Source organism: Acipenser ruthenus, chromosome 16, assembly GCF_902713425.1.
Source record: "Acipenser ruthenus chromosome 16, fAciRut3.2 maternal haplotype, whole genome shotgun sequence".
Taxonomy (NCBI): domain Eukaryota; kingdom Metazoa; phylum Chordata; class Actinopteri; order Acipenseriformes; family Acipenseridae; genus Acipenser; species Acipenser ruthenus.
Genome location: NC_081204.1, coordinates 27,283,748 through 27,310,534, shown reverse-complemented (window position 1 = coordinate 27,310,534; position 26,787 = coordinate 27,283,748). Strand labels below are relative to the sequence as shown.

Below are 26,787 nucleotides of genomic sequence, written 5' to 3'. Positions count from 1 at the left end.
ATTATTTTTAAGAAATGACAAATGGTACCATTTTAAGTTAAAGATGGCTCTTAGTTTGCATGTCTGTTACTGTTTCAGAGAGCTCATTAAAAACAGTTGTACTGTTGGGGTCTGAAGTGTGTCACCTAATAAAAGCAGTGCTGTTTGGATTGCAGGGTGAGCCATGTGAGTGTGGTACAATTCCGACTCACTCTACATGGAAGACTACAATGGCTACATCAGGAAAGTCAGCTGGACCTAGCTCACCTCATCAAAAACCATTGTCTGTCAGGTGCCCAGCGTTCGCTAGAGGAAAAAAGCTGTTTCAGGTGGTTTGCAACAGTAAAGGCAATATTTAAATAGGTTAGAAAGTCTGTTAAATTGTCTTTGTCCAACAGACTGCCACGGTACTGAGCTGAGATCCAACTGAAGTCTGACAAGTCTGGGTCATGAACTTGCGAATTTCTGAAAGCATAGCCCCATGCACAGCCATAGTCGTGGAGGGAGAAAGGGGACACTATCTCTGTGTGTCCAGACTGAATTATGCTGAAACGCACCTTTCTCCAGTTTGTCACCTCTCAAATGGGAGATCATCAACTACTGGAATCTATTAAAGTGAGGGAGTATTTGAAAAGCAAATCGAGCAAGACCAGGTCAGAGAGGTCAGAACAGTGAGCTGCAGGGAGGGAACGGAAAATGAATTGTGGCCGTCGTCAAGGCCGTCGATTACAGCAAGCGAGAGGAGAGACTGCTGCATGGTGACATTGAGGCTTTAGAGCACTCAAAGGGTCCATTAGAATGGAGTCAGAGGAGAAGTTGGACAGCTGTTCAATTGTAAAGCCCTGAGAGAAATGTATTAGGGAGATCTGTGCTCAAACTCAAATGGGTTTGCAATTAACAGTTACATTTTAGTACTTTACTAAATACTTTTAACACTATTCTCAAAGCATTGAATCGTAGTAAGTAATGACAAAACCAGGAAGTGAGTGAGTGTGAATGTATGTGTTTGTTTACGTTTGTTATCAATATAGTGCAACTGTACCAAAGAAAACATGTACCCACTCTGTCACATAGCAATCCCTGTTCTAGCTAGCGAGTTAGATATGGATTCAAGTGATACCAGGTGACGGATCATTATTTGGAAGATTCGTCAAGAGAGAAAGAAAAGATGAAAGATGATGGCTATTCTCAGCATGATGGTGGCAACAAGACATTTCTTCATGAAATGCTTTATTACAAGTGAGAGAACTGGCTGCTCCTCTGTGGGCGCTGCCATGATTAATTCTGGTGATAACAGGTGATCAGTGTAGCATTGTGGGACACATAATACTCTTTAGCATATCATTTGCGTACATTATCATTAAGTATAGTTAAGTACAGTTTGCTGCTGGAGCGCCATATGAAACCAAGGTGCACCAGAGGTGCTCGGAGCGGCAGAGGAAGGCGTGCTAGCATCGAAAGAGCGTCAGGGCGTACTTCATTGTTTCAGATGATGCTCTACGCATGTACTTAATGGGGACATAGTAAATATTTTGTCCTTGAATTCAGTTCGGCATGCCACTGGAGCATCAGTTTGAAACAGAGGTAAGTCACCATTACAGCACAGTGGAAAATGGGGCCCTATATCTCAGAGTGTGTGAATTTCTTTGCATAGTAGTTTAAGCTAGGATTTACTGGGAGCCTACTTTGTTACTTCTGCCATGTCCTCTATGATATGTCCAAGCTCATATTAAATACTGAAAAGTCTGAAACTGGTATATAACAGTATTTTCTATTACAGACAATGACTTCAAGCTGGAAAGTGAGTTCAGAAACACATTGTATATACAGCTTTTATTTTCTGTTTACAGGGGAGTTTCAATACAGGTATTTATAATATGTATTCTGAATACCACATCTACAATACAGCATGCCCATAACCAATAAAACAAATGCAAACATAATGTTACTTGCGTGTAAACAGAAAAGGATTAATTAATTCATTCATTCATTCATTCATTCACTTTACTAAATGATCCTCAATTGTAATTCTGTGGCATCACAAAGGGAATGCACTGGTTCTGGATTAAGGAGAAATGACAGGGCAGCTACAGTGGTATCAGCAGTTAGTAGAATGGTACCACAATGGTAACATTTTCATACTTTTACATAAAGTACCAATGTTACCGCAATAGTATTAACCAATACTCATTGGTAATCCATTGCAGTACAATATGTGGATACCCGTGCAATATTTTGTTCCACATCCATAGGGTTGCCTTAGCTGGTAATGCTGTGGTTTCTCAGGGTAAGAATTGGTATTTTAAGGGTATTTTTCCTTTGTATAGGGGTTAGTTCTTCAATGTCAAAGCCAGGGTTACGAAAGAGTTAAACCAGCCTGTCTGAAAGCATTTGTGTGATTCGTCCTGTAATGACCATCATTTAAGGATCATATATTCTAACTTATTTTTTATTCTCAGTTAAATTGCCCCCCTTTCCATTCATTATTGATGTGAATTTCATTCCTTAGTTGTCATTATTCATATGGTTCAATCATGGCTGGTTGTCAGTCAGGACACTTGGAACAGAAGCAGTTTAAAGGTGTATGCTTTATAAATACATCTAGTACATTTAAAACACAGAAACCTTCACTCAGAGAACACTGTATAAACCTCCTTGGCCTTGATATTAAATGTGATTCGTTGAATCTCTTTGAACTGGCATGCAGGCATAGAATGAAAAGGAGACGTCAGGTTAGAATCATGGATCTTTATGTGTGTGGGATTTGGGTGCAGGGTGCTGAGATCCTCAAAGAAAAAATAAAAGGAGTAAAATAACTACAAAGTAAGAGCCTGTAAGGAGGAATTGATGTGCCTTGTGATGCACAGCTGGTTTGGATAATGCTGCCTCTATTGGTTAGACAAGATAATGGGATATAGGGTTTTCAACATCTTATTGAAAAGGATCTGATCTTTTTGAACAGTGTGTGTCAACTGATACGTATATCCTATTAAATTATATCTTTCATTATTAAATTAAATATTACATGATACATTGCTATCCATATTGCCAACCAGGTATGCATTGAAGGAATTAAGGCAAATAAAAGTTGATATTTAATTTTTGGAGTCTGTGAGAGTACTTTACTTTGCCTTCAATTTCCACTTCTCGCTTGGTCTCAAAAGCCAGTATATATCTTTTTTAAACATATTTGATCTGATCCTATTAAAAATGTATCACTGAAAACACGTACTCATACATCTTGTATGTGTATTCACATGCTTTTTTTAAAATAAGAAATTTATAAGGCAGTTAGTCCACCACCAGATGCCACTTTGAAACAATAAGAAGGTTAATGTTTTGATAACTAGACATATTGAAAGGAATACACACACACAATGTACACATACTCCCACACAGGTAGATACAGTGATATAGAGATAGACCTGTAAGATTTACATAATCCTGTATGTTGCTGTAAAATAGCTTTTTATGACTGCAGTATTTCAAGCCCTGTCACAGGTTTTTATAGGCGCAGGGAGACCAGCCCTTAGCGGTCAGACACTAAATCACCCCTGACAACAGGTTTTTATTGAGCCTGTTATTGATGGGTGAGGCACCTTGCCGACCTGCACATGCTTACCAATCAGATGCAGAAAATAACCTGAGATAAATTACTGCGGAGCTGAACGAAGTGGAGCCTCACAGTTCTGCTGGGACAGATATAAATGACAGGGACCCCAGGGATGTAGAGGAGGAGAGAGTGATCAGGTGAGGATGGGGTGTACTGTATGTACAAGGCACATTATATTGGGGACAGAACAAAGTATAGGAAAATATATACAGGGCATTATATAGGGGAGGGAGTATGCACATTTTGCAGGGCACAGTTAGTAAGAGATGGTTAGACATGTAGATATATAAAGCTATATTAGGGACAGAGAGCTTATTCTCTCTGTATGACAATGGGCAGACTGAATAAATCTCTGTTCACCACAGGGGCTTTCCACCAGGCACCTCAGTGTAGGGTGGCTGACACATATACTGCCCTGTCCTGCCATGTCTTTCTCGGAGTTCATCATCTTTTTTTCCCCCTCGCCGGTTGAGAAATTAACAATTTGTCCTTGGCCCAGACAGCACATCTGCGGTCAATAAAGACATTAGGCTGCATCTCAGTCAGATGCAAACAAGTTCTGTTAGACACACACACGCACGCACGCACGCACGCATGTACACACACACACACACATGCCAAAACATCCATATGCACATCTAAATACAGACCTTGACAATTAACATAGTACAATTTTTTACCAGCATCTGTCGTGGGTCTTTGCAAATTAACTGGAGTTCCTTACTGAGCATGTTACTGTTCAGTGGTTCTGGACAAACTCCTAAAACAAATGGTCTTGCAGTGGCAATACAATAGGCCTGTAGGATGGCAATACAATAGGCCTGTAGGACTGTGTGCCAAAGAGAACATAAGAGTGTGTGTCCGTCTGTGCCAGCGCGTTGAGCTCAAGATTAAGTGTGCCTCTAGTACACATTATCATACATACAGTAGTTTGCTTCTTTTTAGGATTAGTTTTAGTTCTTAGAAAGGGTTTATGTTTGCCTATTGAAGTTCAACCTGATTTTGAAAGAATACCAGTGTTGCCCAGTTATTTTCCAGTGTGCCAATGCCACCAGGAAGTGACCTTCAGATAAATTAGTAGGCTGTAGTCCAAATAATGTATCTATTATAGTCCAACTATTATATATGGGAATGTATGGCCTTGGGCATCACACACAAAACAGGTTAGTCCCTGGCTTTCGCTGAGATCACTCTGTTTAACTTCTGGTTTTGTCTCAACACTATGCTGGAATTTCCCTTCTTGAGAATGTAGTTTAATATCCACCCTCCAACTTCCTCAATGGTGAGTTAAAGGAAAAATCAATCATGAACTCCAGGTCACAGAAACTGCTTTATTAAGTCCACTGCCTGCTACAGTAAGAAGACCAGGGGAAAGCCACGCATATTTCATTTGTTTTTCAGGTAAACCATTTTATAGTAACACATAGATGGTGTTCTGTTATGTAAAACAAACGCTTTCATTTTCTGTGGTGTATGCAAATGTTTGCTATGTTATGCAAAATGATTTTAAACAGTTCCAGCGACCAGATATATCTCGTAACTAACATAAAATGATGTGTTATTATTATTTTTAAAGCCATGATACAAATACAGTAGCGTAACAAATCTATTTAGGAAAGAGCAAGCGTAGTACAGTAATGGTAAAAAAAACTCCAGCCTTCTGACACGGCGGCACCTGCTGATTGTGACTAACTTCCTCCTTGAAACTGTGCATGTGGTGTTTTTAAAGTTCCTCTTAGTCTTTGTCAATAAATAACTTCTTTCGCAGACACGAGTGCGATTCTGGCTGCGGTGTGGGTTTGAAGAGACTATAAAGATAATTTCTCAGATAAATAAATATATGTAAAACAACAAAAACAACTTTTTGTATGTTATTATTTATTTATTTATTTATTTTGTTTACGATACAGTATAGAAGACTAGACCTGTAAATGATGGATGGCAATCCTTTCTTAAAATCTTCACCGGCGAGTTCGGAGTTAGACTCCCCAGCTGCGGACAACACGTCTGCCGTCCAGCAGGACCAGTACAGACAGACTTTGACCCAGCGGAGCAGCTTGGCTTTGAACGGGTAAGGGCATACAGTGTTTACTTACATTAACAGCTGTATCAATCTCAATGTGTGCAAGTATATTTTCATTATCTGTATTAATTCTCGTTAGGTGTGTATTATAATTTGATACGTTTCTTTAATTATTCAGGATTCAGTTATTTTAAAAGTGTACATATTACTACTGTATTACTTTACTTAAAAGCCAAACCTACTGTATCAGGGACAGATATGGCAATAGTTAATGAATAGGCCAATGTTCAAATAGGCCAATGTTCACTTTATTATTAAGAAGAAATTGCAGGAGGGTAATATTGTATTAGTCTTACTGAGTTACACATGTGTCTAACAACATGTATTAAGAAGACAGACTGGCTTTGGACCAAGGGACTGGAAGGCAGTGGTTAGAACTGAATAGTGTGACCAAGTAAATGTGGCACTGGTGTTTAGAGTTGAGGGTCTTTGACACTGATTCTGAACTCTGTTCAGCTTGTGATACTTCAGTTGTCATTTAGTTATGTTCTTAATAGAGTGATTATCCTGTGTAACTCATTGTGTGCTGTTCTGGTTCATACTGCTTGTCACAGCCTACCTTCTAATGTTTGAGTTATTGTGCGTATTGACTGATGCCTTCACTGATGTCATAGAAAGTGTCTTATACTGAAGAAAAAATGGACATTGATATCAATATTGGTTTATTAAATTAGTTTGGTAGCCTACACTTTTAATTGGAGTTAGACCTGTACACTGGTCTGCAATGATGAAAGAGTTAATGACACAGTGGCCCTTGATACTAGCAGTGTAAATTATTTGTTTATTTAGCAGTCGCCTTTATCCAAGGCGACTTACAGAGACTAGGGTGTGTGAACTATGCATCAGCTGCAGAGTCACTTAAAATTACGTCTCACCCAAAAGACGGAGCACAAGGAGGTGAAGTGACTTGCTCAGGGTCACACAATGAGTCAGTGGCTGAGGTTGAACCGGGGATCTCCTGGTTACAAGCCCTTTTCTTTTACCACTGGACCACACAGCCTGACAGCTGTGCGGGGCACTCCAGCAGCAGAAATGCTGCTAGTGGCAATGCTGGCAGCAGAAATGTTGACAGTGGTGCGGGGCACTCCAGCCGTGGCCACGCTGGCAGTGGTGGCGCTGGCAGCGGCAATGCTGACCTCAGCACGGGGCACTCCGGCAGTGGTGCCAGCGCTGGCCAATCCAGCAGTGGTGGCGCTGGAGCTAGCAGGACTTTTCCCTGGGGCGCAAGAGACAACGGGGCTTCTCCCTGGGTGCTGGAGACAGCTGGGCCTCTCCCTGTGGCACCTGAGACAGCAGGGCTTCTCCCTGTGGCGCTGGAGACAATGGCAGCTCCACCCCCATCGGCACACAGCTCCTCCCTTTCTGGCATGCAGGACGGCAGCTCCTCCCTTTCTGGAACACAGCCTAATTAATCATTTATTCACTTGTCTGCTCCAGCGTGTTTTGACAGGGAGAAATTTAACCCCCTCCTTGCCAACCCAATATTCCCCACACCAACACACACATGTGCACTGGCAGGGCTTTCACCATACTACACTGCCACAGACTCATACCCTTACCAAATGCTCTACAATAACCATGTCATTCTTCTGTACAAAGCAGCAATGGTAGCACACAGGCAGCTATGTAATATTCGACTGATATTTTTTGTGATGATGGGTCTATCCTAAACACCAAAGTCCAAGTCCCAAATGGTTGTTTGTGACACTATACAATCTTGTATATGAAAGCAGAATAAACTGGTATCTAACCAGATGGCTCTAGTCCTTACTGTGATGTACCTTGAGGGACTATTAAATATGATTACTATTATTAAAGTGTAGCTAACAAAATAATCCATACATCCCCCCCACCATGCACTGGTCTCAAATGTGCAGTTTTGAAAGAAATACATTATTTGTTACTACGCTAGGGTAAATAAATCTCAGTTTGTAAGTATGCTTTCATATTGTCTTGCACTTCCTGGGTCATTTCAACCTGGAGACTACTGGTATGCCCAAGATTTGTTTTTATTATCAACACAAAAATCTTGGAGACCTAGACAGAGGTTTCAGTTGACACGCCCTATCAGGCGGGCAGGTTTTATTTACATAAACACAGACAGAACATAAAGGAACCCCACGTGACGCTACCAGCAATGACGCTGCCACGTGGGACATATGGCCCGACGTACAAAAGACAAAATAAAACATTGTGCAAAACTATAAAATACAAGATGCCGTAAAAACGGCATGTGCGACTCCTAATACATGGGTGGCCCGCTTATTCACCTCGCTCTCTGTCCCTCGGTGGGATCTACAATCCCTGAACTAATCTTGTCTGTTCATTACTAAACAAACCCAGACTCCGGCTATTCGCCCGTCCGTCGGCGGTTTCGGTTTCTTTACGTTCTTATCGTGGGTCACTTTCACGGCAATCAGAGGATTACAGCAAGGTCTTTAGGCCTCTTTGTCCAGGTAGTGTGGACGATGTTCAGCCCGTTGTCCTTGGCTTTGCAGCAGCCTTGAAGTAAATAAACGGGATCCTTTTATACTTGACACCCCGCTGGAACACACCTACCTGCTGATTAGATTCCACAGCTGGCAATCATACACAGCAGGCAGGCTCATCATGTACATGTGCAGCAAATAGTCAAGTATGCAAAAATCTATTTGGAATTGTTTTGTGCTGCTTGCTTGACTGCCACCGCTCAGTCTACTCTGTCACAGCACACATGTGCTTACATGTAATTTTTGCATGCATATTACATTCTGAATTCTTATGAGACAGTGCATGTTCCCTGGTAGACAGATGGAGGGTTCATTGCTCAAAATTTTGACCTTGAAGCAGTTTTTAAACCTTGCTTTTTTATTTTTCATCATTCAAATGCATAAAATCACATTGTTAATCACAGGACAATGTACTATATGTGTATTGCTATATATACATATAAGGTGTCCTTATATCCAGTGCAATACAGAGATCGAAAGGGAGATTGCTGCTTTCAGAGGCGTCTTTGTTTACCCTTTGGTTATTGACTGCTGCTGCTATTTTCACTCAAAACAGGAAGTGGAAGCGGTGCATTCAGCCTGTAAATGGGCAGGCTCTTCATTAAATGATACAAGACTGTCCCCTTGTCTGGGGTTGCTAGGTTTCAGCACCATGGAAACTCAACAACTCTAGCACAAGAGCCTTTCAAAGCTTGCTCTTGTCTGGGATAGGAATCTGAAAGAGAGGTTTAATTAAAAGGTTTTTAGCCAACAGGTTTGAAAAACTCTTGGCAAACATGGCCAATGAAACCATTCCTATTTTTTGTATAACACATTTCTGCCATTTCATTTGAGTCTTGGCTGTTATTTTAACCAGGGTGTTATACCAATTTAGCGCAAAGTTTTCCTCCTGACCATTGTTTTTCTTTTTTCTTTTTTTTTTCTTTCCAATATATTTATTTTGAAAATCTCTAAACAGACAGTACTGTACAATAGTCATTTCATCCGCGTCGGTCTGCACCTATTATGCTTTCTTTCAAATATGTTGTGACATTAAAATATTGTTGCCTTTTTAAATACATTAAATTTCTTTAAATGCATTAAGAGTTTTCTGAATTTTTATACTGAATACATGGTGATCAGTGCACCAGTACCTGCCAACATAAATATGTCATAAGCTATAGCCACAGATGTTAAAAGATAAAAAGCATACCATCAAAGTTATCAGCACGTCTTCCTATGTCTTACTTATATAAATGCTAAAGAGGGTTGCATCAGTTACATGACTATGTAAAATCAGTTACACTAAATTTATATCAAACTATATCAGGCGTGTACATTTTGGTGTTTTGGCTGTGGTGGCATATACTGTATCATTTACTGAAAGTAGCCTTTTGGGTACACAATTAATGTAGGGTCTGTAGACAAGGTAGTGTGGTATAAAATAAAGTTAGTCATATATTTAAAAGTCTCTTTCATCTTTATTGTACTGCTGTCACAGGTAGTTTAGTTGAGAAATGTAGCTTTGCTTGAATTCTGGTGGCAATATAGAACCAAGTATAAACTGTAGTAGAGGAGACCTATATACTGTATGACTGGTACTGGTATATGCTGGTCAGTGCCTGTAGTTTGCTGGTTTTCAACTGTGCTGGTGCAAGGAGCTGTGCTGGGAGAGGAGCTGGTTAAACTGATTAAAAGTCCATTAAAAATCCCTTTAGTGTTGAGTTCTAAGTCAACTGTTTGTTGTCAACACTCTTAAATTAGTCATCTGTTTGCTGTAAAACTTGTCTGGGATTATACCTGCTGGCTGGCCAGTGAAAGGCCAAAAATATTGTTTCAATATTGCTCTGAGCTGGTAATCAGTTTATCAGCGTTTGCTGCTGGGTTTTTCATCAGGGTATAAAGTAGTAACAACACTTCTGGTGGAGGAATATGTTATTCACAGAAAACACAAAATGATGCAATGTACTAATAATGACCACTAAAGGTCAAGAAAGCATTATCAAACAATCAGCTGCACAGTCCAGAGACACACACACTAGCCAGTGCTTTCTGGTAAGTGTGCTGTAGCTTTTAGTAAGTGAAAATAAGAATGACTCATCTGGGTTAAATGTTGCATGATATCGAAAGAGAATATTGGAACAGCACTTAGCAGAGAAGTGTTGGCCAATTAGGGGAAGAGTGCATTCCTGTGATACAATCATTTGGAAACACCAATCACCTTCGTAACCAGGTGATCATCTTGTTACACTATACACCAGAAAAAAACATCCAAGGGGAGTGTTGTCATGATACTTGGTAGTAACATTATTTAGCATAAGTTATTGAGAATATAGGGGGGTGTCTGTCTGTCTGTTCATCTGTGTCTGCCTGTCTGTTCATCTGTATGTCACACTTACATTGTTTTTCTAGAAAACACAATATTTGAGTTATTGCAGAGAACCACTCTGAATAATCTGAAGCAGCTACGTGCTATTTAAATGTTTTATTAAACCTGTATAGACGCTTAACAGATGTCTGCCATAGCAGTTAAGTTGTAAACTTTACAAATGCTTTAACCACAAATCACATTGCTTTGTGGTTCTAAATATTACCGTGGGGTCACTGAGCTCAAAAACCCCACAGTACAACACCCCAGCTTGACGGTACGCTCCGTGATGTCATCCAGGGGTGTGTGTGATAATTTCTATCCTTGTACTTTCCACACCAATATTTAAAATAATAATTTCCTGCTGCAGTGTGTTTTATGCAGCTGGCTCTGTTCCCCTCCACATTTGTAAGCTTAGCCACAGATCATTGCTTAATCTGTGTATACTGACATCTACATTATGTAAAATAACTGTGTTGTTTTAACCCATATTGCTGTGGTGTGTCCTGCTTGCAGAGCAGGTAAAAAAGTCTGGTGTAATGATAGGATATGGGATTCTCTATACACTATACTTATGCATGGTGTATGCAGATACTGTAACTCATGTCATTACCCATTTAGTTTGTTAGTATTGTAATTGTTTTATGTGGTGCTATGTTTTGCAGTAAATCTAGAATGTACTAAAGTGTTATACTTAAAATAACTTAAAAGGTTTCATTTTAACCCACTTGTATCAATGCTAGAGGTCAAAACATGATAGACCTTATCAAATACACCAATACTGGCATATCCTAGTGTTAAACTCTGTTACATTAAAGCAGCACAACCATATTTTAATAAGTGTTATTATTGCAACAGTCAGATATGATTTAATGAGGTTATTTCGAAACTGTGTTATTCTCCTATTTATTCAATCAAAGGCATGGATGTATATATGCGTGTGAGGATCCAATGGTAACACAATAATTAATTTTTTTCTATCTCTGGGGTATTCATCGCGGGAATGTCCTCTTAGTTTGTTTCAGTAGCAAAGTAAACCATCCCTATTCAATGACGTGCCAATAGTCAAAACTTTTTGGGGTGTATTTCACAAGAAAGGGTTATAATATGCTTTCTGGACAGTGATTTATCTGGACTCTGGTTTGCAGAGAGGCAGAGCCTGATGACCATGGGGAGGAGACAGAGGGTCACGGCAGGCATTTGATCTCTAGCGGGAATGACACTGAAGAAAACGTGACCATCATCTCGGAGAGCATGACAGTGACGTCAGCCGACGAAGAAAAACTCCTGCTGCTGAACAGGAACACAGATCTGAGGAGACTCAACAAGGAGGTGAGGGCGGGGACATATAGACTGCCATGATGCACGATCACACAGCGTTGCATGTTCACGGATGCTTGCGAAGAGGGATGTCATGATTAACATCTCCATTGATTTTGTTGAATCCATATATGATAATCTGACAATAAGCTGGCATGTACCTCTGGTTAAGTTTTAGCTGCTAAAGTCGAAATAGTGATTTGATTGTGATTTTATTGTTAGTTTGCTTATGTAAATTACTCAAGGTCTGATGATCAGCATTATTCTGCAGTGTGGAAGTATGTATGAAAATAAAAGTGACAGTTATCTTGTGCATCTTGCACTGATACCCAAAGTGAAATCCATTTCGAAACAAAAAACTGCTTTACTGGATTTACACCATACACCGCATAAAGCCTACAACTCTCAATTGCTTGGACAGTATCCAGATCAGAATCCTATCGAGTGCTATAAATTCTAATGGGGAGCTACAACAGATGCTCTAAAAGGCATAGGGGATCTGTACATATATGAGCTATGTACTACCTGGCTGTGTTGCAGCTATCATGAATGCATCAGGTGGCTCTCTGCTATACTGAGGTGACCCAAGTCTTCCATGAGACTATATTAATACCTTATTTTTTCTTCTGGTAGCTGATGAAGCTGAATGAGGAGTGGGATCATATCTACCGCAGCACCACGATGGGGCTGCAGGAGAAGATCAGCTCCCTGCAGCAGGAGGTGGTGGGGCTGAACCAGCACAACGAGAGGCTCGTAATGAAACTGGAGCATGAGCAGGTACAGAGGGGCACGCAGCCTCCAGCCACAGGGGGCAGCCTGACATACTCACCAGCCATTAATAGCTCTCTCAGCACAACCATGGGGATTGTCAGGAAACGGTTTAAAAGGTACATAACAACCTTTTTATTTTATTGTTCCCATGTGTTGCTACAACTGTTTGCGTAAGATGTGTGTATTGTGTTCATTTTTTTTTTTTTACATTTTGACCATTTTTTTTTAAACTTTTAAATTGCATTCCCTGCCTCAAGATGGCTTCACATGTACCCTCATGGACCTCAGAACTACATTTCCCATCATCCTCCTGCTCACTGGTAAATCCATCTTAGTTACATATGTGAGCAAGGATGATGGGAAATGTAGTTCTGATAGGTCCATGCGGGTACATGTAAAGCCATTGTGAGGCAGGGAATGCAATTTAAAAGTTTAAAAAAGTGGTCAAAATGTAAAAAAAAATAATAATCAAAACAATACACACACCTTACGTAAACAGTTGTAGCAACACATGGGAACATGTAACACAATAAAATAAAAAGGTCCTTATGTACCCTTTAAAGTGTGACACATCAGGGAAGTCCTCAATTACCCTATTGAAATGATTTCTTTATGTTGACATTTATGACTACTTCATAAATCATAAATATCCTCATTTTCTTTACTGAAAGTAGGAAGAGCTAGATGGCATTCATTTTACTTATATTTGTTACCGGTAATGGATGTTTAGAAAGGTCAAAAACTGGAAATAAGTCTTTCATTTTATAGCATTTTATCAGTCTAAAATGTCAACATCATATAAAAGTCAACATCTGTCAACATTAATGATCAAAGCCATAAAATTTAAAACTATCTGTATTTGTATTGCCTTCAGTTAAGCTATAAATCACTGAGTGGAAACTCCAGTGGGATTGGTATGAAGTAGAGGGAGGGTTTTATTAGAAACGCCTCTGTTTAAATCTTTAAACTACACTGAATACATGGAAATAAGATTGAGACCTACATTTCGTTTTTAGGCTACATTCAGATTTCAGTATTTTATTAAGCTTGTATTGGGTTCACTGAGGTCACTTTTGTCCTAATATTTGAAGTCTGCTTTTTTGTCAAATGTGTTACTTTTGGTTTCCATTTGAACTCACGAGGGACTTTCTAAGTGTAGTACTCAGGAACCATATCTGTCAACAAGCTGATAAAGCTTAATACCCCCAAAAACTCCACCAATACATCCTGGAAAGTCAACCAAAAGAACCCTGTGTGTTTATCTTTAGCAATTTAGGAAAAAAAGTGATATACAGAACAGTTATATTGAGAAAAGATACCTATGCATCGGTTGATCTTTTAAGAATCCATACCCTGAATATATATACTGTGTAATGTGTATATTCTCTGAATCTTATTGGCATTTTGAATGTATTTCAGATATTGAATGTGTGTGTGTGTGTTACAGCATGCATGAGTTCACAACACTGCAAACAAATTAATTTAATGAATTGCTTGATATGGCATTTGCTACTGTTTCTGTATAATGTGCATAGTTATTAAAACAGTATTGAACTCAGTGTGGTCTATATAAATTATAAACTATTTGAACTATAACTAGGGTTTCTGTTTTTCTGTTTTTATTCATTTCATTTTTCAGTGCTTATTTTGAGCTATTTTTGAGTCTTATGTAAATCGAGACTTTTGCTTTTTATATACTGTTGCTTTCCAAAATGCTTGGGTGGTTTTTTTTCTGTCACAATAGTAGTAACTCGACAGTACTTGTAGTTGTACCTTCTTTAGTTGTATGAAATCCTTATGGTCACGGGCACATTCTTCTGGGTTTTGTTGTGTTGGCATTTTTTTACATTTCGACATAATCTGCAATTCTAATTCTCACTATCTGTTATAGAGCTTTAACTCCTGCGAACAAGCTTTCTACTGTAGTTGTAATCTCTTTTAAATCCTGCAAGCTGAGTCTCCAATAGAAAAGTAGGAATGTGCTGCCACTCAGTAGTTGGGGTGGGTTTAAAGTATTCAGAACGAATCAATGATAGATGCAAGTCAGGAAGGCGGGACATTGCCCAGCTGCACTGGGAAAGGTAGTTTGTTTTAGTTTTTTTGTTGTCGGGTTTTTTTTCTTAAATGGGAAAGGGGTGACGTTAACATGAATTGAGTAACCCATTTCCGGTGTTTATTGTCTACACACCGATTTCATTTTTTTGTACTGGGGGTGTTTTATTGATTTTCATCAGTTAAAACCGACAATCAGAAGCCCTAACAATAACTTACCCACAAGCCAGCCATCTCCTAACTGTCCTGCATGTAGTCTTTTCTTGATTGCTAAAAATGAAAGACTCGTGTGCAGAACCCACACATTTATCTTAAACAACTTGTATATTAGATTTGGAATAGAATGGCCCAAAAAAAAAAAATCATCTTTGATTTTATGTAACGCATGCAACACAGTATGGTAAATAACATATGCATCTGATCGCCGTAATAGTGGACAATACGCATGGAAGCCTTTCCATCCTAAACAACTGCAAACATAGTCCAAGTCCTTCATTGACCGATACAATCATACATATTGCTACACAGTCTATCTACGGATTTGTAGAATTCAGATTTAATTAGGGCACATTAACTCATTGGAAAGCAGTATGAATGTATACCCTTCTTTCCATTTTACTAAGGGAAAACACAAGGTACAGAGACAGTATCTGAGGGGATTGCGTCTGGTTATGACCCTCTTTTCTGCTCCTTCTTTCAGAGTAAACGTGAGTACTATGAGCAGACCCTGCTGCAGGAGCTCAGGAAGAACCAGCACCTTCAGGAGTATGTGCGCCACCTAGAGGGCAAGATTCACCGCAGCAGCAGCAGCAGCACTGCCAGTGAGCGGCCAGCAGGGGTACTGGTGAGTTATAAGAAACGTTCTCAATTATTAAGAGTGGTGAGGGTGGGGGTTCAAAGAATTCTGTATTTATCAGCTGCTTTGTTCTTCTTCTCTGTTTAACCAGCTTTAGAAACTCACACTAGTCCAGCACCCAGGTTCATTTGACAGTTTATCAGACAGAAACCTTTCATTTTGTTCTTTAGAGTACACATTGTAAAGGTTGGGATTGTGTTTATGGAGATTACTTGATCTGCATAGAAATAAAAGACATATTGAACTTCAATCTGCTTAGTGTGGTGAGATCTGCTTAGATGTGTACAGACCCATGTTAACCTGGCATCCTGTTCTCACTCCAGTTTCTCCACTGTACACAACATATGCTCTGTGGCCAGCTTGTAGCAGCCCCAGAGACACCCAAACCAATCCTAGTTTCTTACTGCAGCTTTAACTCTTTCCATGCTGGATTGGAATGAAACCAAAAAGACTGTATTTACAAATAGTTAGAAGTCTATTTTGCCAGTAGGAAGAAGTCTTGTTTAGACATTATCTTGGTTGACGTCACAATTTGCTGTTATATAATAATGGAAATGGAAGCTAAACAACACTTTTTCAAAGATGGTAGGCTGCAGGTTTCCAATACATGTTTTTCATACTGCAGCTTCAACCAAGTCATAGGGACAGTAAAGTCTGGAAATGGCTGTTTGTATGCTATCGAGAGACAAGCAAATGTGTGTTTCAAACCTCTGGTTATTCATTTTCATTGTCTGGTGTTTCAGAATGGCGTGGAGGTTTGCAGACCGCCAGAGGTTTGTGAGGGTTTGTATGAGTTCCCCTCCCAGCCCCCCCGCATGCAGTACAAGGGCTCCAGCCACTCGCCTCCCCCACTCGAACCACCAGGAAATGGCGACAGAAAGCAGGGCAACCCCAGGCAGGGCAGATCAAAGCAGGACAGCGCCACCTTGAGGTCATTTAAGGGACAGTCTGACATGCTGAAGGAGGTGCAGGAGCTGAAGGACCAGCTGGAAACCCTTAAATGCCAGGTGAGTGGGTAAAGGAGGCATGGTCGATTCTTAATAGAGCTGTAACGATTCAATGAATAGACTGTGGTGTCTGATGCTTTCTGCGTGTACAGGTCTGTTTAACTCTGAGTTGATCACAAAGTTACTGACTAGCTAATCAAGTTTGCATGAGATAACCACATCCCACATCCCTTTGATTAGTGTTTTCAAAGTAACGTATGTACCTGAATTCTGGCTGACAGGATGTAGGCTTAGTAGGCCTCCTGTCTATACTACTCTACATTAATTGACAATCACAGTTTTGTTTTGTTTTGTCAGGTAGGGTCCTAATGCCTGTTGCACAGGAAGTTATTCTTCAATCCCATGCTAAAATGGGTCATCTTCCCTATGCAATCTAATCTGCTCTGTGTTGCGCAGGGCAGGCTGGTAAACAGTGAGAAAAGGTCAATTTGCACAGTAATTGCACAGTTTTGTTTAACTGTTCTTCATAGTTAAGCATGTTGATGAACACTTCTAGTGTTTCACCTGGTTGCTCCTCAATCTCAACCCGGGGAATCAATTTTCTTTTTGATTAAGTCTTGTCTTCAGCTGCTGCACACGTGTCAATGTCAGGAGGTAATTGTAAACAATGCAATTAAATTATAATGCTATCGAGTGCAACTTACATACATTAACTAAAATACCCAAAGATATAAATCACAGAAATCTGCAGCAAACAGTGTTACCATGATCACAGTAAAATAAAGATGTCTTGATATTCACACATGACCTTCACTATTTTGCTCACAATTATGCATACATGTACCCTACGATTGAATTTCCATTGTTTTATATATTGTAATGTAATAGTTTAAATTGTGTAAAACAGCTCAATACTGCGTGCTATTCTATTAATCCACGAAGGAAGTAACAGAAAATGTAATGAGAACTAACATAAAAGCTTTTATATAGCTCATGATAAATGTACAATAGCAATACACCTTTCAAAAGCCCTATTGTATATTGATAACGACACTCCAGCGAGGCAGCCTTGCAATTGTAATTTGTGTTGTTTTAAAAGTTAATAACCTTGAAATGAATGAATGTCTTCAGAACAGTTTTGAGAGTTTTATATGGTTGAAAGCAAGTAGCCAAGAACAGTGTTACAAGTCCTGGTTGTCAAATAATTCTCTAAGCTGAATAATAAAGTTCCCTCTCCCTGCATTAAAGTAGCTTGCCACCTTCAAAATGCAGTGTACTAAAACTGAAACCAATTAAATGCCAGCTCTAAAATGGGGTCAATTTGTCCTTCACCATCTTAGTTTCTTCTTGCAAATTGTGTTATTTCATTTATTTTCTTCATTCATGATTTCTGATGCTTTAGCTGTATATATACATATTCTCCCTGGTGTACTGCATGCGGTTTTATCTACGCACACACACACACACACACACACACACGTTTATGAATCAATGAAAGTTTCACGCCATATTGCACACTGTTCACAAAATGGATTGTTTTGTGGTGCGTGAAAAAAAAAAAAGACTCCCTTCGAACATTGATCGGGCCTCGCGCTGAGGATCGATCAGTGTTTTTTGCAATACCAAGCAAGCCCAAATTTTCCACAGACTGCATCAGCAGCACTGGTATACTGTATATTGTAACGCTGCATGAAAATAAACAGGTTCACACAGGCAGTATTTGTCCAAACTGTTTATTGTGAACACAGGTAAAAGAAATAAAAAGAAATGGACCGCTGTCAGCCACGGATCACGGCAAAGGAATAATAATAATAGAATAACTACCTATTCTCAGTCTCTCACTTGCTCTCCGCTTCACAGCACTGTTTGAAAATGATTATGCCAGAGAATATGTTCTTGTCTGCGTAGATAGTTATATTAAATATTTTCCTTCATATAAAGCTACAGATTTATATATATTTTATTCAAAATAGGCAGTGTTAATCAGGGGTATGTCAAACTGTATAACACAGCAAGTGTAGTAATAAAAAATAGTCTGCCGAGGCTGTCATTAGTTTAGACTTGACTGTAGAAAGCATTTAATAACTCCTAGTTATCGACAGCATTTTGCTGTCGTTCTCTATTATGAATAGCAGGTTGACCCTCAGGACCGATGAAAACTTTATGCTAATGAGGTAATCGTTAACCTTTCTCTCAATTCGTTAAAAACATGCCTTCATAGACGAAAATAGTTGGGGCTTAACTACGCATCTGAATTATCTCTTATGAATAGCAACTGCCATAGGCAGCTATAGACGAAATCGGATCATGGATTCCTGTTTTCTCATTTCGACAGGCATTAACCCTTTATAAATAGACCCCTCTATGTTGAAGGAGGACCTGCTTGTAAATAACACTTTTAGCTGGCCCCTATCAGCAGCCTATGACTGTTTGTTCTGTTTGTAGACACGGATCTATGAAGCTGACTACAAGACAGAACACAAAGACAGAGAGCGTATGAAGAATGAGAACAGCAAGCTGCGTCGAAAGGAAGAGGAGCTGCGCCAGCAGATGGCGCTGCAGCAAGAGCAGGTCAGTTAGGGCCCAACGCGGAGTCTGTAAGAAAAAGAAAACGATTCCTCTGTGTATTTAAAAGACACGTGGTGTCGAAACCAAACATCATGCATGCTGGATTTCATCTGTGACATTAAATAGAAATGTTTAAGTAGGCAAGCTCCCTGCAGTTTGAATCTAATTTCAAATTAATGAGGAAATTCTGGTAACCCAGCTGTTGGCAGTCGCCATGCTAACCCTGGAACAGTGTGTTGCCCCAGCAGAACACTTCTAGTGAAATGGAAGGAATACTGCAGTAGCAATCTCCCATTGGTGATTGCTAGAGACAGTGCTGTTCCCTGCTTTGGCTCTGTGTTACAGTACCTCTTCCACTGGTGTGTAGGCAAGTCTTCCAGTCATTGACTTTCTGTGGTTGAACTGTTCCAGTGTCTGCATGCATTACAGCCCATGTGATGTGCTGGCATATACTGGGATTTTGTGACCAAGTTATTTTACGATCACCCTGCATATCTAATTTTGCTATTATTGTTGTCTGTCTTATGTAAGCTATTCCATGTAGTGCTAATCAGGGTTTGTGAAACCAGCTGTAATAATAAGGAAACTTACCCTTACATAAATGATCCCAAGGCACAAAATGTTTTAACAAAAATTAATGTCTGCAAAACATGAAGTGAACCAAGTTCCCGGTTTAGCATTTAACAATATGGAAGTCTATTGGCCATATTTATTACTGTATTTTGTATAGGATCTGTTTTCCTTGCCTCCCTGCACATAGGTAAAAGACTAACCCCTGGTGCCTGCCTGTTTCCGCAGCTGAAAGTGTATGAAGACGATTTCAGAAAGGAGCGCTCCGATAAGCAAGTCTTGCAGAGGCTCCTGTTAAAGAAGGCAGGCCCGACTGACCCTGTCCTGGTCCACCGGTGCAACAATGAGCACGAGCGCCCGCCCGGGGAGAGGCAGGGCTCAGCCCACCGCAGCGGCTGTGCCAAGCACTGTGAGCGGCACGGGCACAAGGCCAGCGAGTGCCGCCGAGCGCAGCGGCCACACCAACACCAGGATGCAGAGGTGCAGGCCTCCCCTTTCACTATCGACTACCACTAACCAGAGCCAGCACTCAGGAGCAGATACTGATACTCCCATTGTTGGACTTCAGTAGAGACTGGCTTTTTCAGTTTCCATGCTCAAAATGGAATAGGGAAAGGGAACTGTAACCTTTGAAGCTCCTTCAAATATCTTTATCCTGAGTGAGACATTGTTTTATTTTATAAAGCTGATTCTGCCTTATATGCTAGTTATTCATTTTCAAAAAAAAAAAAAGATATATATATACACACACACACACACACACACACACACACACACACACTGTGGTAACTGTTTTGTCAGTCTCCATTACAAAAATCAATTTAAGGGTGCAATGAAGTCATTTTGCATTGGTTGTGAATGGGTAATATTTGGGCTTCGACTGCACTTAGGAGTCTGGCAAAGTGTTGTGAAACAAATTCCCCAACCACAGTCTTGTTCTGCCTTTATTCATCCAATACTTGGAGGGCAGTGTATCTGGTTATGTTATACTCTGTGAGTTATTAGTTATGATGTCTGAGGACAGTTAGGGGACAAACCCACTGGTCAATTTCCATGCGATCCAATGTTTTACGGAAAACACAGAATCTTAGTTCTCTGGAACTTAAGAAGGTAATTAATCAGCCAGCTCTACTACTAATTATTTTAATTAACAGCACTGTTGAAACTGACAGTGAGTAACAAGCTTGTGTGTTTCATTATAAATGCGGTGCCTTCTGCAGTGACTGTAAATATTGTGTGTGGGGGTGGAAGGGTTTCCATATTGTCATGTTTGAAAGGGGATATTTTTTTATAATTGTAACTGTTATTAATATGATTTGTATTACAAAGTCTGACAGCATTAGCAATGTACATCCCAAACTAAATAACGTTAGGTCAGCCTGACTGTATCTTTTGTTCTCCACCTGTAAGCTATGATTTTATCTGTACTTTCTAATTAAAAAAAGCTTTTGAACTAAATAAGGCAATACAAGCTTTCCTTGTTGGGTTTCAGAGTACTGTAATCATTTGTATTTTTGTACACACTTGTCAGCAGGACAACTTAATTGTCAGTCTGTCTTTGTGTCTTTCTACAATGATCAGCCTGCCTGCTCTCTATCTCTCTTTAGTAAAGAAGTTTATACAAAATACATCCACTATGAGGCAACATATTCACGTAAGCCTCGTTCCCTGTTATAGACATTTATTCTCATCTGTTTTTATTACATCAGGCATTTCAATTTCAAAATACCCAAGTCAGAATATTTTGTTAACTGCAGTATATGCAATAATCCCAAAGTGCTTTACAAACCAACCTCATCTTTACAATTCTTATTTTAAATAATCCTGCTAAATGTTTCAAGATACACAGTGAAGATCTTAAACTGTGGCCAGGCACATAACAAGTAATAATCTACAGGTATGGCCAAAGGTTTTGCATCCCCCTACAGAATTAACATATTTTGCTTCGTAAAGTCGATTGAAACTTGCAGAATTATGTTTCGTTAACATATTGAATTACATACTGCTTTGTAGTTTTCCATATACTTAACAAAAAACTAACAAACATTGAAAAATGTGACATTTCAAAATCTAAATACTGAAATACCGTACTGCTATTATGAAATACTGTACTGTTATTATGAAATACTGTACTGCTAGTATGGCATCCGGTTGACTTTTGCAATATCATTTGATAAGATGATAATTAAAAGATCTAAGTTATGTTCATATAGTTTTTTGTTTTTTTTTTTAATTATTGTCTCAATCCTAAAATTCTAGATGATACTAAAGGCATGTAATGAAAATATGTTGTTTGTTTGTGCACTATATTTTAAACTGCTTGGAGCTATTTATTAATGTTCTAAAATGTCACTTGAACATGCAAAGGCACTTCCGTCCATCTGAAACCACACCACTTTCGATGTCTGTATTGTTAATTTTCTTGAATTATGAATAGTTTTCTATCAAATAGCCCATTTTGGAACAGCTATTTTTTTTTTTGTCTCACATTTTACTTTGTTACTGGTTTAAAACAGGAATTCCAAAATACTGCAAATACATCAATCTGAATGACAAAAAACTAAAAGTAATGCTGAAGTTCTGCAATTACATTCCCTTACTTGTTTTAAATTGGCAGTTCCCCATTCAGATTTGAGTGTAATAATATATCCATTGAGTCTAGGTTAGGCGGTCCCCCACTGAATACTAAGCAGACAGTTTGGGCTTTTCAGTTTTATACAACACTTAATGGATATTACAGCCTCATTATGTACAGTATATATCTTGCCAGGTGACAGGTAATATTTCTTGATTTGATTCTTAATGTCTTGTTTTGCATAGACACAATCTGCCACTGGGGCAAAATATCAAGAAAATATTATTTTGGTGTTAACTGTTTATAAAGTCCCTGTTGATGAAAGCAATTCAGAAGTAATTATTCTAACAAGATGTTTTTTAGTTTAAAGTGGCCATAGGAGGCTGTGTGGTCCAGTGGTTAAAGAAAAGGGCTTATAACCAGGAGGTCCCCGGTTCAAATCCCACCTCAGCCACTGACTCATTGTGTGACCCTGAGCAAGTCACTTAACCTCCTTGTGCTCCGTCTTTCGGGTGAGACGTAATTGTAAGTGACTCTGCAGCTCATGCATAGTTCACACACCCTAGTCTCTGTAAGTCGCCTTGGATAAAGGCGTCTGCTAAATAAATAAACAAATAATAATGCTGTACTTGTAAATTCCTATATCTGTAAACAGCCGCAAGTACCGTACATTTGGGCTAATAATAAAAGGCAGACAAGGAGAGCTTAGAGGAGAGTCCAGAGAGGAAATTCCACCCTGTATTTATTTGCCTGAACAGGTCTCCATTCAGAAAATGATCCAGCGGGGTTTAAAAAGCAGCCCTGGATCTGCTGGGACTCTGACTTTGAGGAGACAGCTGTGAGGGTAGAGAGTGGGCCAGTTTACAGAGTGCACTACGAGTGAAAGGGTGAGCTCAGTGTGATTGTAATATACTGCACTAGAGCTATAGTACACAAGGGGATCTAGAAAATAAATTGAGTTGGGTGACCTGAGATTTAACAAAAAAAAAAAAAAACAGTGAGCATGGCGAGTGAGGGAACAGAGGGCTTGGAGTGTGAGCTAAAATTGTATTGTGTAAACTAAGAGTGCGCAGAATGAGAGAGTTTTTAAAAAAAACAAAAAAAAAACAGTTTAGATAAGGAATAGAGATTAAGGCAAGTGAACTTTAAGTGCTAAAAGAGTGAGCAGAAATCCTGCAAAGTGGGAGTGTACAAAGTGTGGCATGTGTGTTGTTGGGAAAAAGTGAGATCAAGTCAAGCGGGTGTGAGTAGTGTTCTGAAAACAGGGGAATCTGTGTTCTGAAGAGAGTAGAGAGAACTCACATTTATGGCCACAAAGCTTTAAGGGGTTTCTTTATAGCAATCCTGTTTATTGCACCTTTGATTAAATGTCTACATTAAACACTGACATAATGAAGGTGCTGTATTGTTTATTGAATCAAACTTGGTTACTGAAAAGTGCTCCTGTCTTTTTTTTTTTTTATCACAGTTCAACTGGAAGTTTGTCTGGCATTAGAATTAATCTAATATTTTTTAACCTTAAAACAAGAAAATAAGAGGGTGTTTATTTGGTACAAACTCAGTGACTGCACTAATTACACAAGCACCTCAAGGGGGCTTGTTAATGCAATGATGCTGGGGGGTCTTGTAGTTGTGGAGATGATGCTTAAATCATCACTGACCCTGAGTGTGATTTTGAATGGCAGGTACTGGGGTTTTGAGGGGGGTTCAGTGGCTTCTGTGTGGCTGGCCCTGGACGACATAGACTGAGAGAATGGAGTCCTGCAGGTCATCCCAGGTACTGCGACTCACACCTTTTCTTCTTGCATTTATTGTATATTGCTATTTATTTAGATGTATCTTAGCTGCTTTTCACATTTAAATGGTGCTCATATGTATTTATCTCTCTATAGCTGCTGCCAGGGTCCTTAAAAAACCCCTTGTTCCCTTTCACCATACCTGGTTAACAAATTAAAATATAAATAAATAGTACTTACACCTGCTTAGAAGGCAGGTTCCTTTAATATAATGAATATGTGAATTTGATGCTAGCCCTACAATTTATTAATGCTAGGAGCAATCAACATGTACAGTAATCTACATGTACAGATGTAGACTTTTTTATGCACTGTGCAAGTTAGAAGGAGGTCAACACAGTTATTTGATAATCTTATAGCAAAGTGTGAGGACGAATTTTAACCAAAACTTATTATTTAGCTATTGTAATGATGACAGGTAAAAAGTACCTGAGTACATTAGTATGGAAGTTTAAAAAATGTTCCATATGGTCATAGTCTTTTCAGTCTTTTCAGTGTATAGAACTCATACCAGTATTGCAGTTGGGATTTAAGCTTTGCACACATTGCTAACAGGTAGCAACACATAGTAATGCTTCACAGTGAAATCTCTGATATTGTCATCACTACCGCTTTAAAATGAGATTTTATTCATCACAGCATACCATATTTTCCCGTCAGAAGATGTTTCAATATATATATATATAACATGAAGATTTTTCACTAATTCGCCGTGGCAACATTTGACCTTTTCCAGTGGTTGATAATACTGCACGCCGCATGAGCACCAAGGAAGCGTAGAAAGGAACATGTTGACGTGATGTTTTTAAAGAAACACTGCTGTGTACACTTACAGCTCCAATGGGCACAGTCCCACGTGGATATTGCAAATGCAATTGAATGCATCTGAGATCAAACTGAATTTGTCATGCCTGACTGGGTTTATCTTTCTCCTGGACCGCCAAGGATTTAATGGTATGTTTTTAGATTTTATGAATGAATCTTAAACTGCAGTCTAAGGTCAACTTTAATGGTATAAATGCTGATGTTCAGTTTTAAGCAATTTCAATGTCTTTAAATGAAACTTAATTCCATAATATCTTTTAGGAAGTCACCATCAAGGTCTCCTCTCCCACATCACCTCACCCCGCCTGGGGAACATGCTGACAGCCAATCAGGAGATCCCAGATCACCCCAGATCATATATATATATATATATATATATATATATATATATACATATGTGCATTTGGTATCAAAAGAAAGCTTAACATCTCAGGAGCAATAAATGACCACATGTTAGATTCCCCACCAAAAAATGACATCCTTGAGAAATTTTATGTATTTTTTATACATAAAAAATGTTGGATACTCAATAAAAAGGAGTGAAATTCACAAGAAATTCTCCTGTCGGCACAAGAGGGCGCTATACTCACTCTTATACCCCAGGTCCACGATGGTCTGACAGTCCATGGCAGTGAGCCCAACCTGTCCACTCGGAGGCGCTGTGGGTTCGTTATTCGCTATGTGCCAACCTCTGCCTATCCTGTTCAGGTAAGCACATCACTTTTGAGATGGGAGACGGGGGGTGGCCCCAAGACTATAAAAGTAGAGTTTAAAAAGTCAGGAGACACTAAGACTCTACCCTATAGTTGTTCCATACTTGTTTTATTGTAAAACATATTTAAGCTTCATGTTCTGTAAATGTAACTTTTCTGTTGCCTTGCAATTTTGCAATCATTGAGTGGTTCTTAATAGTCTGTTTCTGTTGCCTTGCAATTTTGCAATCATTGAGTGGTTCTTAATTTTTAATCAGTTAACGCATAGGTTACATTTAGTGTAGATTAAATATTAGCAAAATTGATTTCCTTAATCCCCAAAGTCGTGCGAGGCTGTTTCTGTTGGCTTCACCTGCTTTACAGTTTAATACCGTGTAACAGTGGAACATTGGCTTAGACTTGTGAGCTCCAGCTCATCCAGAACTCCGCTGCTCGCGTGGCGTGCTTCCTGCCTTCACTTCTCCCACGCTACTCCACTGCTCTGCTCACTCCACTGACTCCGGATCACCACTCGCATCCAGGACTGCCCAGTCCCTGACCACCTTCCGGCGCCTCCTCAAGACACACCTCTTCAGACAACACCTGTAAAACTCAACTCTTCCCTTCTGGACAATATAGCACTCTGCCTTTAATGCACTTTAACTTGCACTTATCTGCTCCCTATTTTACTGTATTTGATCCTGCACTTAACCCAATCTGTAGTATCTTGTATTTCACTTGCACTCGTATCTAACCCTGGTGTAACTATCAACACTGTTTTCTGCTCTTGAACTGCCCCGATATCAAATCGTACTGTGTTTTGTATTTGCTTTTGTTAGGACTGAAGTCATTGTATTTTGCATCTTGCCATTAATTGTGCTGTAATTCTTGATATGAATTTTTTGTATACAACTGGGTAAGGGTAAGAGCGTACCCTGGGTAAGGGTGTCTGCTAAGAAATAAAAAAATATATATATTAATAACATTAACACAGGATTTAAACCCATAGGTAAAAGGCAGTTAATTATCCCACTACATTCACAATCTTTTTAAAAGTAATTTGAAAACCTTTCTTTTTTTTTCTTTCTTACAGGACCCAGATCGTCCTCGCACCTTTAACGCTACAGTCCTAGTCTCTGGTGTTGATGAGTACCATCACTTTCCAAACAATGCCCCCAATCTTCAGTGAGGTGCAATGCAGACCATGGGGCCTATTTTAATGATCTAAACTGTGGTGGATCTAAATAGCTCATACATACTGTACAATAAAAACACAACAAAAAGAGGTCCATGAAAAATCAGCT

General features: G+C 39.3%; 1 protein-coding gene across 3 annotated transcripts; it reads left to right on the top strand.

Moving 5' to 3' along the window:
* The first annotated feature begins 4,794 nt into the window (after positions 1-4,794).
* On the top strand, positions 4,795-21,803 carry LOC117411988 (TNFAIP3-interacting protein 1-like). 3 transcript variants are annotated; one of them, XM_034903586.2, is made up of 8 exons: positions 4,795-4,874; positions 5,503-5,663; positions 11,660-11,843; positions 12,465-12,608; positions 15,355-15,498; positions 16,254-16,517; positions 18,903-19,028; positions 19,824-21,803. In XM_034903586.2, the coding sequence occupies exons 2-8, from the start codon at positions 5,524-5,526 to the stop codon at positions 20,109-20,111; spliced, it is 1,290 nt and encodes a 429-aa protein (XP_034759477.2). In that variant the 5' UTR covers positions 4,795-4,874; positions 5,503-5,523; the 3' UTR covers positions 20,112-21,803. The 3 variants fall into 3 exon arrangements, with proteins under 3 accessions (XP_034759477.2, XP_034759476.2, XP_033875790.3); XM_034903585.2 differs by having other exon boundaries at positions 4,802-4,993; XM_034019899.3 differs by lacking the exon at positions 4,795-4,874 and having other exon boundaries at positions 5,261-5,663.
* Positions 21,804-26,787: the final 4,984 nt, after the last annotated feature.